This window comes from Etheostoma cragini, chromosome 15, assembly GCF_013103735.1.
Source record: "Etheostoma cragini isolate CJK2018 chromosome 15, CSU_Ecrag_1.0, whole genome shotgun sequence".
Taxonomy (NCBI): domain Eukaryota; kingdom Metazoa; phylum Chordata; class Actinopteri; order Perciformes; family Percidae; genus Etheostoma; species Etheostoma cragini.
Window position 1 is genome coordinate 12,671,663 of NC_048421.1, and position 16,252 is coordinate 12,687,914.

The 16,252-nt window shown below is 38.7% G+C and overlaps 1 protein-coding gene across 1 annotated transcript in view; it reads right to left on the reverse strand.

Annotated features, from left to right (window-relative positions):
- Window positions 1-16,252, reverse strand: part of baiap3 (BAI1 associated protein 3) — a 32,323-nt gene that overhangs the window by 4,860 nt on the left and 11,211 nt on the right. The window contains exons 3-25 of the mRNA XM_034894939.1: window positions 12,712-12,799; window positions 11,534-11,617; window positions 11,259-11,366; window positions 10,998-11,057; window positions 9,627-9,693; window positions 8,635-8,848; window positions 8,358-8,402; window positions 7,541-7,618; window positions 6,887-6,992; window positions 6,643-6,750; window positions 6,461-6,553; window positions 6,192-6,295; window positions 5,983-6,100; window positions 5,684-5,808; window positions 4,489-4,579; window positions 3,720-3,776; window positions 3,505-3,602; window positions 3,325-3,376; window positions 3,035-3,186; window positions 2,754-2,877; window positions 1,841-1,981; window positions 1,580-1,675; window positions 1,129-1,344 (exon numbers count right to left, since the gene is read on the reverse strand). Of these exons, the coding sequence (XP_034750830.1) occupies window positions 1,129-1,344; window positions 1,580-1,675; window positions 1,841-1,981; window positions 2,754-2,877; window positions 3,035-3,186; window positions 3,325-3,376; window positions 3,505-3,602; window positions 3,720-3,776; window positions 4,489-4,579; window positions 5,684-5,808; window positions 5,983-6,100; window positions 6,192-6,295; window positions 6,461-6,553; window positions 6,643-6,750; window positions 6,887-6,992; window positions 7,541-7,618; window positions 8,358-8,402; window positions 8,635-8,848; window positions 9,627-9,693; window positions 10,998-11,057; window positions 11,259-11,366; window positions 11,534-11,617; window positions 12,712-12,799 (2,425 nt within the window). The remainder of the gene's footprint in view (window positions 1-1,128; window positions 1,345-1,579; window positions 1,676-1,840; window positions 1,982-2,753; window positions 2,878-3,034; window positions 3,187-3,324; window positions 3,377-3,504; window positions 3,603-3,719; window positions 3,777-4,488; window positions 4,580-5,683; window positions 5,809-5,982; window positions 6,101-6,191; window positions 6,296-6,460; window positions 6,554-6,642; window positions 6,751-6,886; window positions 6,993-7,540; window positions 7,619-8,357; window positions 8,403-8,634; window positions 8,849-9,626; window positions 9,694-10,997; window positions 11,058-11,258; window positions 11,367-11,533; window positions 11,618-12,711; window positions 12,800-16,252) is intronic.

Below are 16,252 nucleotides of genomic sequence, written 5' to 3' on the forward strand. Positions count from 1 at the left end.
TTAATACACGGGTCCAAAATGACCCGCTAACACTTCAGATGGCAGCAGAAAGCTAACACCAGAGGAAGGATATACAAAATGGTGCAGAGTATTACCCCCCCATGCAAAACACCCAAGCACATAGTGGGCCCTATCTTGCACCAAGTGCTATTGACTTTGTATACCGACACATGTATCATAACCACTTTGCACTCAATACACAGTGGACGTTTCCCTCCACACTGTGAATGTGTTGATGACATAAATGAGGAACTATTAGAGAACTTAAGGTGATGTGATGTTAAACTGCATGTGTCGATGCTATATAACCCAATTGCCCCTGGAGCAGCACTGGAGATAAGAGAAGAGAGAACAGAAGAGCTGCGTTGTCTATGGAGAGGTAATCTCAGTCTAATGTCATACTACATTGCAAAACTATCACCATGCAATCCAAACCTCGTGATTCAGTGAGAGTGAGCCCAAAAAATAATATTTTTTTGGCATTTCTTTATTCACATTTTGTAAAAAAGAAAATCAATAGCAAACTCCTCGTCTGTAAACTGCTTCTGGCATACGCCCATGGATTAAGAGCATGCGCCTAGCAAATCCACCATGATAATAGCAATCCGCCACAGAACAAGCGTGCCTGGCCTGCCTTTAAAGGGATTGTAGTTACTTCAGACCAACCTATTTCAGATTTGCATCGGGCTCAAAAGTTATTTATCCCACCGGTATAACAGCATCAGCGCCCGAGAACCGCCCACAAAGCTACTTGCTTTTGGCATTTGATACTTGAATTTCAGATCATTAAAATAAAGCTCAGTATGTCCTCTGAACTCCATAACAGCAGCAATGGATCACCGAAAGAGAGGACTAATATTACTGGAAGCTTGACCCCCATCATGGAAAAATTAGATGTAAACTTAAAATACATTTTCATAATGTAAATTTTTGAAAAACTAAAAAAGAAAGAAACTGTCTTTAATTCAGATATGGACATGCATTTCTTGAAAGTACTGCTAGTAGAAACCTCACATTGTCGAGTGAAGTACCAAGGTTTTCACTGGCAGTGAGAAATTGCTATATACAGTATTTGTCATACTATCAAGAATAATTGATCTGCAGGTATTCCTGCTTTGAGCAACGCACCTTGTCGGTGAGCAGTGTGATGAGACGTTTGGCTTCTCTCTGCAGGTCCAGGTCCATGTTGAACAGCTGCCCATTGAGAGCTTTGTAAACCTGCTCCTTCCCCTCCACCCCACAGGACTCCTCCATGGCCCGCTCCACACCTTGCCAGTCTAGGTCACGGGGCAGGTGACCCAGGAAAACGCGCACAAGCTCTGTGTTGTTCAGCGCGATGCAGATCTAGCAGAAAGCGAGGAGGAGCAGAAGAGGAGAAACAGAGGGTGGAGGTGGAGAAACAAAGAAGGAAAAGAAGCAGGGCTACAAAGAAGTAGAAGGACGGAGTAGCAAGTGTAAATGATTGATGGCGACAAGAGGTGACTGCCTTTTTGTGTGAACATAGCTGATCGCTTGCAGAGCCCTTTGTGTTACCAGGGAGATCACTTGCTGACATTTAGTTCCCAGGTCATTGCGTTACCTGCACTGTGAAGCTCTTTTGGTCTCGGCCCACCTGGCTCCTCTCAATCTTGCGTGTTATCATCTCAGAGTAGCACACAGCCTCGCTGCAGAAATTCTGTGAAAGATAAAATAACAACCCTGTTATTAAAGTGAAATTCTCAGTATCCCGTAAAATGCTTGGTTAATCCTGCGTGTATGTATGTGGGTCTGCTCAGTGTCATGTTTTGAGGTGTGCTGGATGTGCGTACTTGAGTGTGGCAACACTAGAAGCAGTACTCACGTCTGTCAAACGAGTGACAAAGATGAAGGCCCCCGCAGAGTCTGGCCAGGCCAGCTGGAGCCAGATCTCGCGTACCTGGCTGAAGCATGTTGTCACCTCCACTGCGGAGGAGCTGTGTTTAGCCTTCTGCACACGCTCGAGCTGCTCACAAAACACATGCACAGTTCATAGTGTGTGAATAAAACTGGGGATATGTTTCTCAGGAGTTCACAACAACCAAAAAAACAAAAAAACTAAAACAAACCTAAAACGAGTAATACTTTATTTCAACTACCTATTTTGCATTTCTAAGGATTATGTAAACTGTTCATACATGATTAAATACTAATTATAACACACTAATATGTAGTTGTGTCCAGCTTTAAATAAATTCCTTTGAGTGTTTAGAAATGTATTTGCCAACAACTCTAACTACTATGACTGTGTGATGCATCTATAACTGATGTACTGTTAATGAATGCTTAATAACACAATTTAACACAGTTGTAATTACATATCGATTTCTTAAGCAGTTTTTATATACATTTACAGTACATAATAGTTTAAACCTGCTTGAGGATGATTTGGACATATGTATAAACTGTTAATAAGTACTTTAAACTTGCTGAGGAGTTGTTATGAATAATTTAAGGTAAATTCATACTTTTAGCACACTAGTAGTTATAAGCCAATCAATAAATATTTTTGTGTTATCTAAAAATGCATTAGAAAAACAAACATGTTGGGATATTACAAAGAATTTTCCATTCTGAATGTATTAATAAATGCTTTATAACACTGTAACTGTAGTAAGAAATTAATGAATAAGGGTATCTTGTAATTTAAAAAAATCAAATAAAAAAACACTTCAAACGTGCCCTCCTATCTGCTAACAACTACATTATAGTATATTTGAATGGCAGAAGACTCTCACATTGTCGGTTTCCACTGCTTTACGAATTCTGTCACAGGATCTGTCATGAACAATCTGCAGCCACTTATGAATCGAGGACTTGAACCAGTTATGAAAGCTTGTCAGGGCCAACATTTTAGAATCCCTGTTAGAGAAGAACACACATCTTTTTTTAAATAAATTTAAAGCAGACGAAAAGGTTGAAGTCTCATTTCCTGGCTGACATTTCAACCAAATAACCACCAGTCAGAGCCTTCTAAGCTGCTGTATGAATTGTCATGAGAGTCAAATTAATAACCAACTTGAGAGGAAGAAACTCCCGAAAGCCTTTGAGGATTTTCAAGGACATATAGAGCTCAAAGATGGTTTCTCCCATGGTCTGAGTCAGTCTGGAGCTCTCCTGCTCCAGAGTCCCACAAACCCGCTCCATTGCGACGTTTACGTCATCCGCTACCTGCAGGATCGAATAAAGTGTGTGTGGGTTCACATACCTGAGTCAAAAGGAGTTACAATAAGACAGTTTGACTCACAAAAGGCTTTTTAAGACTTGTTTTCCCGAGTTCTTTTTTTCAAATAAATTTCAAAGACGTACCAGTTTCTCCAACTGCCTGTACGATATGCTGAAGAAATCTACTTTCACTGCACTGTGAGGTCAAACAAACAAAGGATGAAATACCATTAGCCCAACAAAAGCCCAATCAATGTTTCTGTGCTAAACCACAACATTCAACATGGTCTTTTTCTTGATGAGATATATAGCGTTGATTTTCACCTGTAGAAGAGTTTGTTGTAGATGTTCTGGGCTCTCTGTACGTCTGCACACGTGGCATCAACCACCTGCACCAGCTTCTTCAGCTGCTCCTCCAGAGACTATGTTGCCAGTACAAAATGAACAACATTCTGGATAGCCACTGGATTCAAGCCACAGTCAGTAAAATTTAGAAAATGTAGTGTGATTTTTAACATTAGGAATCAATATAAACGTACCCCCTCCCCTGGTTTATATCTTGCAATTAGGCTCTCGTACCACTCCACGGTCCCTTTCTGTTGAAGAAATTACACAAATTAAGAAGGTTGAATGCGTTAACTAAATTTGTCCTGTGGAGGACATTACTGTAGTTAATTTTCATGTGTGTCCTTCATGCTGCTTCCATACAATACAGACACATGCATGGACCAGCTAATCAAGCCATTCATCTACAGCAGCGGTTATCAACCTCTTTTAAGACCTTTTAAGGACCACTTAACTGAGAAGGACAGATCCCCTGCTACATATATTGTATAAAATTGAGTTGCATATTAAACTGGGCCTACAATAAAGTGTGTGCTGCCTAAAGCCTTCATAAATACCTTTTTAGTGTATAGAATAATAAGCTATTAAAATAATAATTGTTGGCATGATTTTAAAAATTATGTTTTAATGTTATACATACATGAGACACAGTGAATCCTTAGGATTAACTGTATCTGTGACTACCTTACCAATAGGCAGGTAAGCCCATAATCAATGTTTTTTTTTTTCTCACAAATTGCAAACATTTTTTAGTTTTTTATGTTTAAATGTTTGAAAAAAAACTGTCAAAGAATTAACAATATTTTGGTGGACCCCCTGCAGTTACTTGGAGGGTCCCGGACCCACTGTTGGAGATCTCTGATCTATAGCATACAATACATCTAGTGTATACAAACTCCACTGGGTTACTCTCATATGAAACAACTGTAAAACAAATGTTTGGTTTTTAATTGTCATGGTTACCTTGGCAGCAGTAGTGATGTCCAAATGCAGTTCATTTCGAAGAGGACAAACAGACTTAAACGCTCGCATGTTCTGCATGTAGCCAATCCCCCTGGCAATCAGAGATGGTACAAGACTAGTTTCAGGTCACGTTTCATATCATATTGTTCTTAGATTATAAAATATAGAATACGCACAAAAGCTTCAATCTAACTAAATTCTTTCCACTTCAATTGTATGCAGGCTTCTGAACTGTCTCTGCAGTGGAGGAGAAATGCAATTTCAACTGTTAGGTGAGTCACTGTGTGTGTGTGTGTGTGTGTGTGTGTGTGTGTTTCTGAGAAGTGTAGAAAAGCCATCTCCCATGAGGTCTTGAACACTGGGCAGAGCTGGACTTTTTACTAGTAAAATTAGTCATCATGAACATTAATAATAATCTTGATTTTACTGGCTAGCATTTACAGAATCTTTAATTTTGTGAAATTCCCTGCTCTAACTTCCTTCTATTGTGCAATGGTAAGTCAAAGCTAAGGCCGTCTGTCTAAGACTTCAAGATTCTGTGCAGAATATCTCTGCTGTACGGAGCAGATTGGCAAGTAAATATATCCATGGTTTTCCATGGATTGTTTCTCATGATTTTGTGACACCTGGTCGCGTAAAACATGACAAAACTGGCAATCCTTAAACCTCACCGTGGATCTTCATGTTTCTCCTCAGGATGAATGCTTATGATTTGGGGATTTTCCCAAGCTAAAAGTTCCACAAGCACTATCAAAAAACATATCTAAATATACTACAAACTTCAATTTGCTGAGCACATTCGAACTTTAAAATGGTAATCCTTTCAGTTTTGATGACTGTATGGCTCTCATACCAGTGTGTATGACAGGATTTGGTCAGTGATTTTACAAGTGGAATGGAAGCATATAATCATACAGGCTTGAGACCACAATATGTTGCCGCAAATAACAATAACGATGTTTAAGGTTTTATTATACAAAAGAAATCTGTGGTCAGGAACACATTTTTAACATTTTGAAATGAGTAATGAGCAATGATAAGGATATTTCTGTTTGAGTTGGGAGCTCAGCACTGCCCACAGTATGACTGACTGGTTGAAGTCTCTCTGTGTCTGTTGGGGTGAGAGGTTGAGCCTGTACCTGGTATGGCAGAACATGCTGTTGTTTGATGTGATGTGATGGCAGTGTGACTTTACCTTAGCATGAGCTCGTAGCGTGTAATGGCAGCAACACTGGTGCAGGGGAAAACCTGACGCATGTTCTTCATCAGGCACAGGCAGTGCTCTGTGTACAGCCTGAAGCTGTCTGAAAGCTGCCTCTCCTGGACACAGGAAGGGCCCTCAGTTATAGCTTCAAGTACACTGGGTGTGAGACATTTTTGGCTGGACCAAAAACCTTGATGCATGTCAGTGGAAGAACTGAGCTAATGAGGTGACTGTTTCCTGATAATGAAAGGTATTTGTTCCTACTGAGAGGCTGATGGCTGACAACCTACCAGGTCTCCCCTCACAGCGACGGGGTCCCACTCTGCATCGATGGTCCTCAAGAGGCGCAGCAGGAGGGAGTAGCACACCCTCTGGGTCCGATGGTGGCTGCTGTAGCACTGCCAGCGGCTGGGTTTAAAAACAAAACATGCACCTTTTGACTTTATGCTTAATTTTTCATATTTGGTTTGATCAATTTTATACCTCCATTAACACTCACATAATGGCCTGTTGGAGAGGTGAGAGATCAGTTTGCACAGCATGGTGAGTCAATACAGTCCATGCTGGAGGACAAACTTGCCCATTCCAGTTGTATGGCTCTCTCTAGAATTATATGTGGTAGATAACCACGTCAGTTCAAGTCTTCTACAAAATGGCATACATCCATGAACGAATAATGAAAATTATATATATATATATATATATATATATATATATATATGTCTGTATGTATACATAATGAACTACAAATATCTGCATTAAACTCACTTTAACATGAGCGTGCTCATACTCCACAATCTGACTCAGCAGTTTCTTGTGAATGGCGACATTTGAGTCTTTCTTAGACAAAGCTGTGTCTCTCTGAAAGAAGAAATCAAGTATTAAAAGTCATAATTCTTTGTATCCTATACATTCAAAAAGAAGAGGATACTTAATCTGAACACACTAACCTGGCTGGTGAAGAGCTTCAGTATCAGGTGACATTCTCCCTGAACTTTGGACGTACTCGATCGAGGCTCCAGCTTAAACCAGGTGTCATAGCCGACAATAGGGATTTCCTGCAAAAAGGAAACCCATTGGATTAACAACATTGACATACTTCCAGGAAAATCCTACACATTGTGTCCTTCGAATAATCTATTTGTGGTTGTGTTTGATTTGATTAGCTCTGTCTAGTGAACTTTAAGTGCTTACATTCAAGGGGATGTTGATGCATCCGAGAAAGTCATCAGCGTTCTCCTCGGAGCCTGATGATGCAGATCCATTGGAACGTACTGACTTTGCTATTTGCTTAAAATACCTGACAAGAAAGAGCAGCGTGCAACGAAAAAAGGAATCTCATTTGTCACAGGTTGAATTCACATGTAAATGTACTGTGAGAGCTATAACCTATAAATTTAGATTTTTAGTAGGCATTTACAATTGCTTAAGCTTTCATCCATCTTACAATTAGTGCATCAACAGAATGAGTTTCATGTGCTAATGGGAGTTGGCTATTTCTCAGATTTTTTAGAAACTAGAAATTGCACATTTTCCAGCACAGGTTCATAATCCCTTCTCTCTGTGAGAACTCTGTGTGTTCCTTATTGGCACTGGGCTTTCCTGTATGTTCTGGTTTAAGATTAAAGGTGAAATATCAAATGATCCCCTACAATTACCAAGCAAGTTGGTGTCACTAGTTTTTAGCAAATATAGTTTCTTCATTCATAACTTGCAACTTTTGGCTTGATTCTAACAGAAATTACCCTTTAATTGACATGATTGAATGAGATGCAACTAAGACAGTCACATCATTACACTTGATTACATTCATGGTAATTCAGAATTACACAACATTGTTTCTTCTACCTGCCCATTCCTCGAAGTCCACTGACTTCATTGAGCTTTTTGCAGGCCTCGGCAACAGACACATCATCGTCATGATCCCTGAAGAAAAGAGGAGGATTCAGAGGTTTTTACAACCTCTCATTTCCTGCATGGACATGCTTCAATAACTTTGCACAACAATGGACAGATCTGAAAAGGGAAGAAGATCTACAATCTGGCCCCATTCAAGAAAAGCATTAGCCTACTCAACTTTTATTGGGGTCAGGAGTGAGCTCTTGATCCCTTTTACCGGACCTGAGAAAAGCCGCTATAACAACTAATTAATGACTGTTCCTTTTGTTAAGCCACACAGCTCCCAGTTTGTCACAAAGTACAATTTTACAGTTTGGAGCCAAGTAAAAAGGCAACTTCATTGTCAAGTATAAACAAAATCAATCTTTATTTTCTCCATCTGACTTAAAAAGACCTTTTCTGTTTGCTAGGCGACTGAAAAACTGTGACTGCAAAGTGAGTGTGTTAAAAAATGTTTAAAAATTGTCATATTATTAAGATTTGATTTTAAATGGTTTTGCCAAGTGATTTTAAAATCAAGTATCACAGCTAAAGACATTTGTTGGACCAGTCTTTTTATATGCGTATACAGTATTCTGTATGGATTTCTTTTGTCATCTGTGATGCAAGAAAATAGATATTATATATTACAGCAAATTAAACCTAATCCAAATAAAAATAAAATCAATAAAAAGGGCTATTATGAAAATTGTTAAAAAATCCTTCTTTGTCCCTTTGGCATGGTTATATTCAAGGGATTCACGGTGTTGCTGCATACTAATCTTACCATATGTCAAGATGTAAGAGGTCATTGTGGACATCATCTATGTCACTGGGGAAAAAAAAAACAATAAAAACACAGGATAATTATTAATTGAATTAGTATTATAAACACTAACAATAAACACACCAATCCTTTAGTGATCCTTCCACAGAGATGACACTGTACTGCACTGGTCACATATCTAACAACTTTAGTGTGAAAGAAATGGAACTGTGAATCCTGCATGTCACACATATCACAATGTTCAGCACTGTGCTAAAGGTTAAAGTGTTGTACTCACAACACAAAGTGTTCGTCCCACACGGGGTTGAGAGTCTCTGGTTTGACCTCAGTCACCTGGATACACACGGCAGGTAACACCTCCTTGGTGCTGGAGCGTTTCTCCAGCTTCTCCTTTCTCTTCCTGAAGCTAAACTTCCTCTCCTTCTTCTCCTCCATCTCCCGTGGGCTCTGGCCCAGCAGGATTCCCAGCATGCAGTAGGGGTCACTGTACCCTGGCAGGCCACGGGTTAACACATAGAAAGGGTTATCACACACACACCAAACTGTTTGTATAATCGTGAGGATGATGTTACAGCAGTGAGAAGAGTGAAGCCTTTGGGCGCATTTGTGGTTTCAACCAGTCTTGTGGTTTGGTGCTCAGTAAACCAGCAAAAGCAAAAGGAGTGCAACTGGTAGACAATGGGCTGAAATTAATATCATCTTCAATGGACAGGTAGTTGGTTGTGGATGGCGTAGGTGACAAAAACCTGCAGCCATTTTGGACAGACAGAAACAATACAGGAAGTCCAAAACTAGCTAGACAACATTTTATTAATGTTTTATATATTTTTTTAAATACTTAATCAGGTATGCGTTGTCCTTGATGTGGTTGATATGATGACGCGCAGGGTTTAACAATGTGTTCATAGGACAACATACATACCTGTGTATTGCACATATACTGTACATAGTGGATATGCATGTCATTTTTTTTAGAAAGGTCATGTAAGTACCATGGCCACCCAAACCTTATTGCCATCTCTCATTAAAAGAAATACTATTCAAATACCACCCCCCATTATGCAGCTGTCAAATAATTACATGCATACTGTACATACAACGAGAGATGAAAATAAGAAGGAATGCATGCAAGATAATCACACCAATGATGTTGGGTATGATATGTCAATTAGAATATGGGACTCAACATTTTAACAGCTTAATTTTTTATGTGAATCTGAAATGTTAAGTTAGAAAGTATAGAATTATCTAGTGCTTGAGATATCTCACCATTTGCATCCTTGGCCATAAGACTCTTTGCTTTCATGACAGAAACTCTCAAGGAAAAACTGGCCCGCTGTGAAAAAAGCATATTTACTGTCTGTAAAAAATCAAGGGCATGCATTTTGATACATTACAATGCTCCTGTATCACCATTTATGTACACATCAGCATGTAGAGTAATAATGTGAAAAATGAATTCCTGATTGCTTCATTAGATATTTTACATGCAATAGCTGTGTGAGTCACAACCTAGAAAAACTCAATGTTCCACCAGAAACAAAATCATCATCATCATCATCATCATATATATTTATCATGAAGGAAAGTTAGAAAAAGTAACATCACATTACAATATAAAAACGGGCCTGACTCAGTTTAAAAACTGGTTTTCAGCAGGTTCCTGTTCTGCAGAAACATAAAACATGGTTACAGCACGTCAGGACAAACATTAATACAAGACATCGATATAGAAAAATAGATTTCGACAAATGAAATCCATAATACAGTTACATAAGGACAAAGATATTTATACAAAACATCAGCAGGGCAACGCAATTGCAAAAAATAACTATAGAGAATAATTAAATAGCAAAATACTTTCACTTTGGTCACAACATTTCCAGCTGTCTTTCATAACGGCTAACTTATGTTGTCCTTAACAGACATATTTGAAAGGTCTCTGGCAGTCAAGTAAACAACACACAATCATACAAAATGGGGCTTTCAGGTGTTGCAAGTCTTACATCTGTCTACTCTCCAAGGACATCGGATTAGTGCGCTCCACTGTTTCTCTCCTAGCCATGCTTTAAGCTCATTACTTTCAAGTAGTTTTCAGGAGAAAATACAAGGAAATACACTAAAATACCAACTGTGGCTACACAACAGAGGAGTTGTTGATGCCTCTAAATGTGCACTTTGTGACCACTAAGTTCATAAAGTTCACATAAATTCATTCTGTTATCTATTTTATTACCTTAATAAGATAATGACTTAAACGGTACCTGAAGCTTTACATCTTTTAGCAAATTTACCACAAGTCACATACCGTTGCAAACCATGTTGTGTGTCAATTTTTTTTCTATTGTTCCATTTCCCAAATGCTTTCCATTTCCCTCTGTATATGACAATATATTAGGATATTCTTTTAATTTTAAGATATTCATCCCGAAATCACTGTAATGGACCCAAAGTCTGCCTGGAACATGACTGGAAAATTAGATGAAACTTTATAACTGTATAGCATTAATTAAAAAATAGAAACTACTGTAATATAAATTCTTCCTTAAGACAACTGATGTCAGCTGTCACTGCCACAGTGTGTCTGAAAAATACTGTTTTGGCAATATTTGAATAAAATGTAGATCATGCACACCTCACCTTGGATTCTTGAACTTTTTGGAGAATGATTTCATGTTCCTCTTCGCTCATATCAAATGCCTTGGATGGTCAGAGAGTAAGAAATAAAGCTGAATAAATATTCTAGAAACACTTGATTTCTTATTAAAATAGGATAGATAGATAGATAGATAGATAGATAGATAGATAGATAGATAGATTGATTGATTGATTGATAGATAGATAGATAGATAGATAGATAGATAGATAGATAGATAGATAGATATATTGATACATAAATACCTTTAGCAGGTAAGCAAACAGCTCTTCTTCACTTGTCACATGTTCGGATGAAGGTACTCCTACCCGGTTGACCACCGTGTACACCGCTTCCTCATAAAGTAGGTCCAGCTACATCAAAACACACTCCACTTAGTACTAACCCTTCCAAAATGAATGTTCCTTTGCTTTCATGCTTTCTGCTCTGCTGCACATCGAAACCAGGGAGAGTTCTGTTATTATGACTTTTAAAATGTAATCCCTGCTAAAAAAAGATGAAAAAAGAGAAGCCGACGCACCTCTGTTCTTCTGCTTCTGTCAGGAATAAAGGCCTGGTCCACGTGCTCTTGGGGTGGCGGCACTGTGCAGGCCCCTCTTTGGCACTGTTAGGGGTCACAAACAGTTCAGCCAAACAAAACATGTCTTTCTTATGAGAAGAAGAGAGGGGAAGCTGAGGTCGCAGTAAGACATTATTGACAGTGGACTCTCAATCATCTCTTTGAAGTGTGGTAGTTTAGTCCAGTGGTTCTTTATTTAGGGTGGGACCCCCTCCAATGAACCTCAATCCAAATGTGGGTGGTTGTGAGATGATTAATGGGGTAGGAAAGAATAATAAATAACAAATGTGGATTCAAATTTTGGACCTTTTTTCTAATCTTTACTTTTGGGAAGTATTGGATTTCTTTTTTTACCACATCGGGTCTGAAACACGTATTTGGGTTTAAGCCTTTGTAACATATTGTATAGTATAAGCTTATTACTGTTATTTTTTAAAACAATTTTTTAATTTTTTAATGCCTTTATTTCATAATGATAGTAGATGGAGACAGGAAATGTGAGGAAATAAACTAATGGAATGCACCCTAACCTTTTGGCTATATTAGTTTGCCCTGTCATGTGGTTATTGTGTGAAATATTTATCTGAAAAGTTATTGGTCACTGTAGCTGTCAAATAAATGTAGTGGACTAAAAACTCCAGTATTTTCCTGAATGAACCATGTAGTTTAGAGTATCTTTCCACTACTACTGCACCACACAAAATCAGAAGACTGACTTTAAATTTAGACATTCACACAAAGGAAAAAGGGCAACATATTGAAGTTTTTGGAAGATTATTTTGTGTTTTACCAATTTTGACATGCAGAGTGGATGTTCCTTAATTTTTGATAATGACTATTAATGTGTTGCCTGATTTTTAAATCTTGTCAAAAAGCAATTTGGAAATGAAGACATCAATTGTTCTCAGCAAAGATGTTAATAAAGCATCATTGCCTTATTAGCATTGGCAGCAGGAGAAGCTGGACATAGCCATCGACAGCAGCTTGTCATGGCTGAGCTTCCAGTCTTCTGAGCACCCAACTCAACCCGGCCCTTCTGTCTATACAAGTCATACTGGTACTGAGGTCTACTCGCTACAGTACATGAACGTGTTTCAAGGATGTAACAGATGGGAAGTTGAAAGTTGGGTGGGGGTTACCTCAGCCTGGGCAGCCCGCAGCATGTTCTCCTGCTTCTGAAGGATGGCATTCACACGCTCAAAGAACTCCAAGCTCTCCTCGGAAATCCTGCCAAGAAGAGAAAGCGGATTGACAAATCATCTCTAAAAAAAAAAAAAGAAATAGAAATACATCCATTTAGGAGAAAAGAAATACGTGAAATGCATGCTGTGTCATGGTAAACAGATACATCATCTCATCAGTCTAATAGAATATTTCTGGATCGCAGTTAAAAAACAAAGTGGGGTTCAGTGACATTGATGTGATCACACTGCATCCTGTTTACAGACACTTTGGAGAAGTGTCAGTCAATGACAATTAGTTTTATTTTATATGTTGAATTATTAGACTCCAATGCCAGCAGTTCAGCTCCTGATTAGCTATTAAATACCTTCTTATCTCATGCACTGAAAAGCAAAGCCGGTCTGGAATAGCTCTCAGCAATCCCACATGCCTGCACTCTGTGTGAACCTTGTTAATCTACTATGATTGGGCTGTGTGCAAAATGCAAATGATGTTTTCTGTTTCCTCCAGGTGTGAGTGAATCCCGGACTCTCTCCGGCCCCAGTTGTCATGGTGATACAGGCAAATTCCGGGAGGGAGTAGCTCGCTGAACACATTGGGAATCCCCCCCACCCTCTTCTCCACCACCTCTTACTCCTCCCAAATCTCACAGTGGGTTTCTTCATCCTGGTCTGTATGGAGATCACCTGGGCAGGCAGCAGCTCAGATGTGAGCTGTAGCAGAACTGTTTGGATTAGCCACGCTGTCTGCCTAGAACTACTAGCCCCCACAGCTCCCACACCTCTCGGCTTCTGTCTCATTCCTCATCTCTTAGCCAACGTCGGCACATTATACAGAAGAGTTGTCCACAGAGGCCCTGTCATGCTCCTTTATTAGCTTCATCGCAGCAGGCGTGTGGCAGCCCATCCCAGCACCCACTGGCTCTTGCCATGGTGGGGGAGCGGATGGCAAATCTCTGAGGTATTGATGAGAACTAATGGCAGTCATGCTGACAGAGTCGGTCAGGTTTTCACTGGTGTCAAATGCAGTAAAACTTGAAATCTGGATGTATTCTGTTAAAGGATGGAGTTTAATGTTCTAATTTGTTAGCATTGAAACTATTTTGCAACAAAGGCATGCCTTTATATTTTTGCCTCATTGGTACACCATGCTGATCCAAATATGAGGTGCTATTCTGATCTCAAACCCCTCAGTCAGTGTTTGAAAGCTTGAAGCCACAAGGCAAGTCTCTGTCATATCTGTGAATAACTCCACAAACAAAGCCTGTTCCGCTTACAAGAGAAGCGCAGCTTAGTTTTTATCAGTTTTATTTGCAAATATAGTGTAAATAAGCTTCATTTGATTGTAATACTTGTGTTATGAGCAACACAATTCCCTCCACATCAGTTGTCAATCGTCCAGGGCATCCTCTTATCCAGAAATCTGTCCTATTTTTTATCAGTCAGATTGAGGATTTGTCCACACAGTCTGGTAGCTTTTGTTTTGAGGTTTGAAACGATAAGAGCAGAAATAATTCTCAAATGATGCAAATCCAGTCAATCCTGATTTGATGCATCTAAAAAAATATGATGCCGTTCTCTTTTAACCTTTATCTGTCATGCATACATGTGCACGTGCATGCATGCAAATGCACACACACACACACACACACACACACACGCGCACACACACACAAACTTGATGTTGCTAAGAAACAGGTCATTTTTACTGCCATTTTATATCATTTATTTTCAGAATTTATTCAATTATGTTTTCATGATTGGAGAGTAAACCAGAAGGAAAACTTGAATAAAAACATGAACACTGAACTTCTGTTTGTGAGTGTTTAAACATGACTAATTGTGAGTGTGAAAGTGACAGCAACCCCTCACTTCAAACTTCAATTGAATATGGCAGTGTATGTAGTAATTAATAGTGCAGACATTAATGTTGTCCGCAGCATGAAAGGTAATGTGACGTCTGTATGCGTTATAATCAAATAAGCAATTATAATGTGATTGATCACGGTTGTCGGTGCGTAATGTTAGCCTGCGGCTCCTATCATTACATAGGATCTTCATGACAAGGATCCCCTCCTGTTTGTTTTACTCTAATTACACATTTGTTCAAGCAACAAATGTGAAAAGAACCTAATGTGGAGGTATGATTGCAGAATTTCTTTATTCACACACACTTGTGAAAGAAACTACTTCAAACTACTTCAAACTACTGCAAACAGAACCGAAGCTTAGTTGGAAATGATTACTTCTTGGGTTCTTCACAATGGTGACTAACAGTTTTCACTTCCTCAACGTGCTGGAACACAACACATTTATAAACAGGCAAAGGGCAACTCCAAGCTCTTACATGATCCCTGACTACAAGAATGCCTTACTTCTGATATAATGTTCCTCCTGTTTTATTTATCAGACAATATTATAGGTGAGGTGGGGGAAATTGATACAGCCTTGTATCACAATACTTTCCTTGGCAATACTGTATCGATACACAGATGCCAAGTATTGATCGTTTGTCTAGCAGAAAATCTCACTTTGCAGCATTACAATTAGTTTGAGACAAACAAACAGAGAAATGTATATTTTTAGATAAAACAGATGTTGACAAAGTCAATTAAGGCAATAATATGGAATTGTGCAATAAGTATTGTGATCATATCTTGTCGTAAGGCCTCTGGTTATTCCCACCCCTCAACAATATAGTACTTAACAGAATCATTTTGCTATAAGTATTGCTGAGCTAAAGGAAAATGACTCCTGGATACAGTATATCTGACAGTATTAGGTTATATCATAAAAATAATAGTATTGTATAATTTGAAAATACCAAAACCAACAATGAACTGATCCTGCCAATATGTATTGCCTCATATTTTGTATTCTTCTGTGCCATTGAGCTCCCATTGTTATCCAAAAACTATTAAAACACATAAATGAGCCACACTGTTGAATATCCCTTCAAGACAATGAACACATGCACTATAGTTTATTTAAAGTGAATCACACATACAACATTTGTTTGCCTTAAATTCTTGCTTATAGGCAATGGGTCACTAGATGAATCCAAGGTGACGAAAGAGGATTAATTGGAGAGGGAAAAACACAAAGCAGAACAATCATTTCTTGAACTTTTTTGTAATCTGTGTTTTTTGTGAAACAGGTTTTACTGCTTCAAGCCTCTAACAATTGTTTAAATGATATCTGAGTCTGAATCTGAGATATTTAGTGGGAAAATCACACTTTGGTAGAACAAAAGGCACAGGAGCACCAAAGGCCTATTAATCCTTGGCTAAAAATAGTCCCCAACAAATACACAGTTTACTCCTCTTTGATTAGTGATTGCTAAAACTACAGCACGCAGCAATTTTAGGGCTTGGGGCTGATTGCCACACAAAAGCTAGGGAGATCAGGCAAATATTGAGTCGCAATAACACATATTGGTCTTGGTGTTTTAATGAGATTAATTGACAAGAAAAACAGAATAACACCAGCGTTTTCGTTT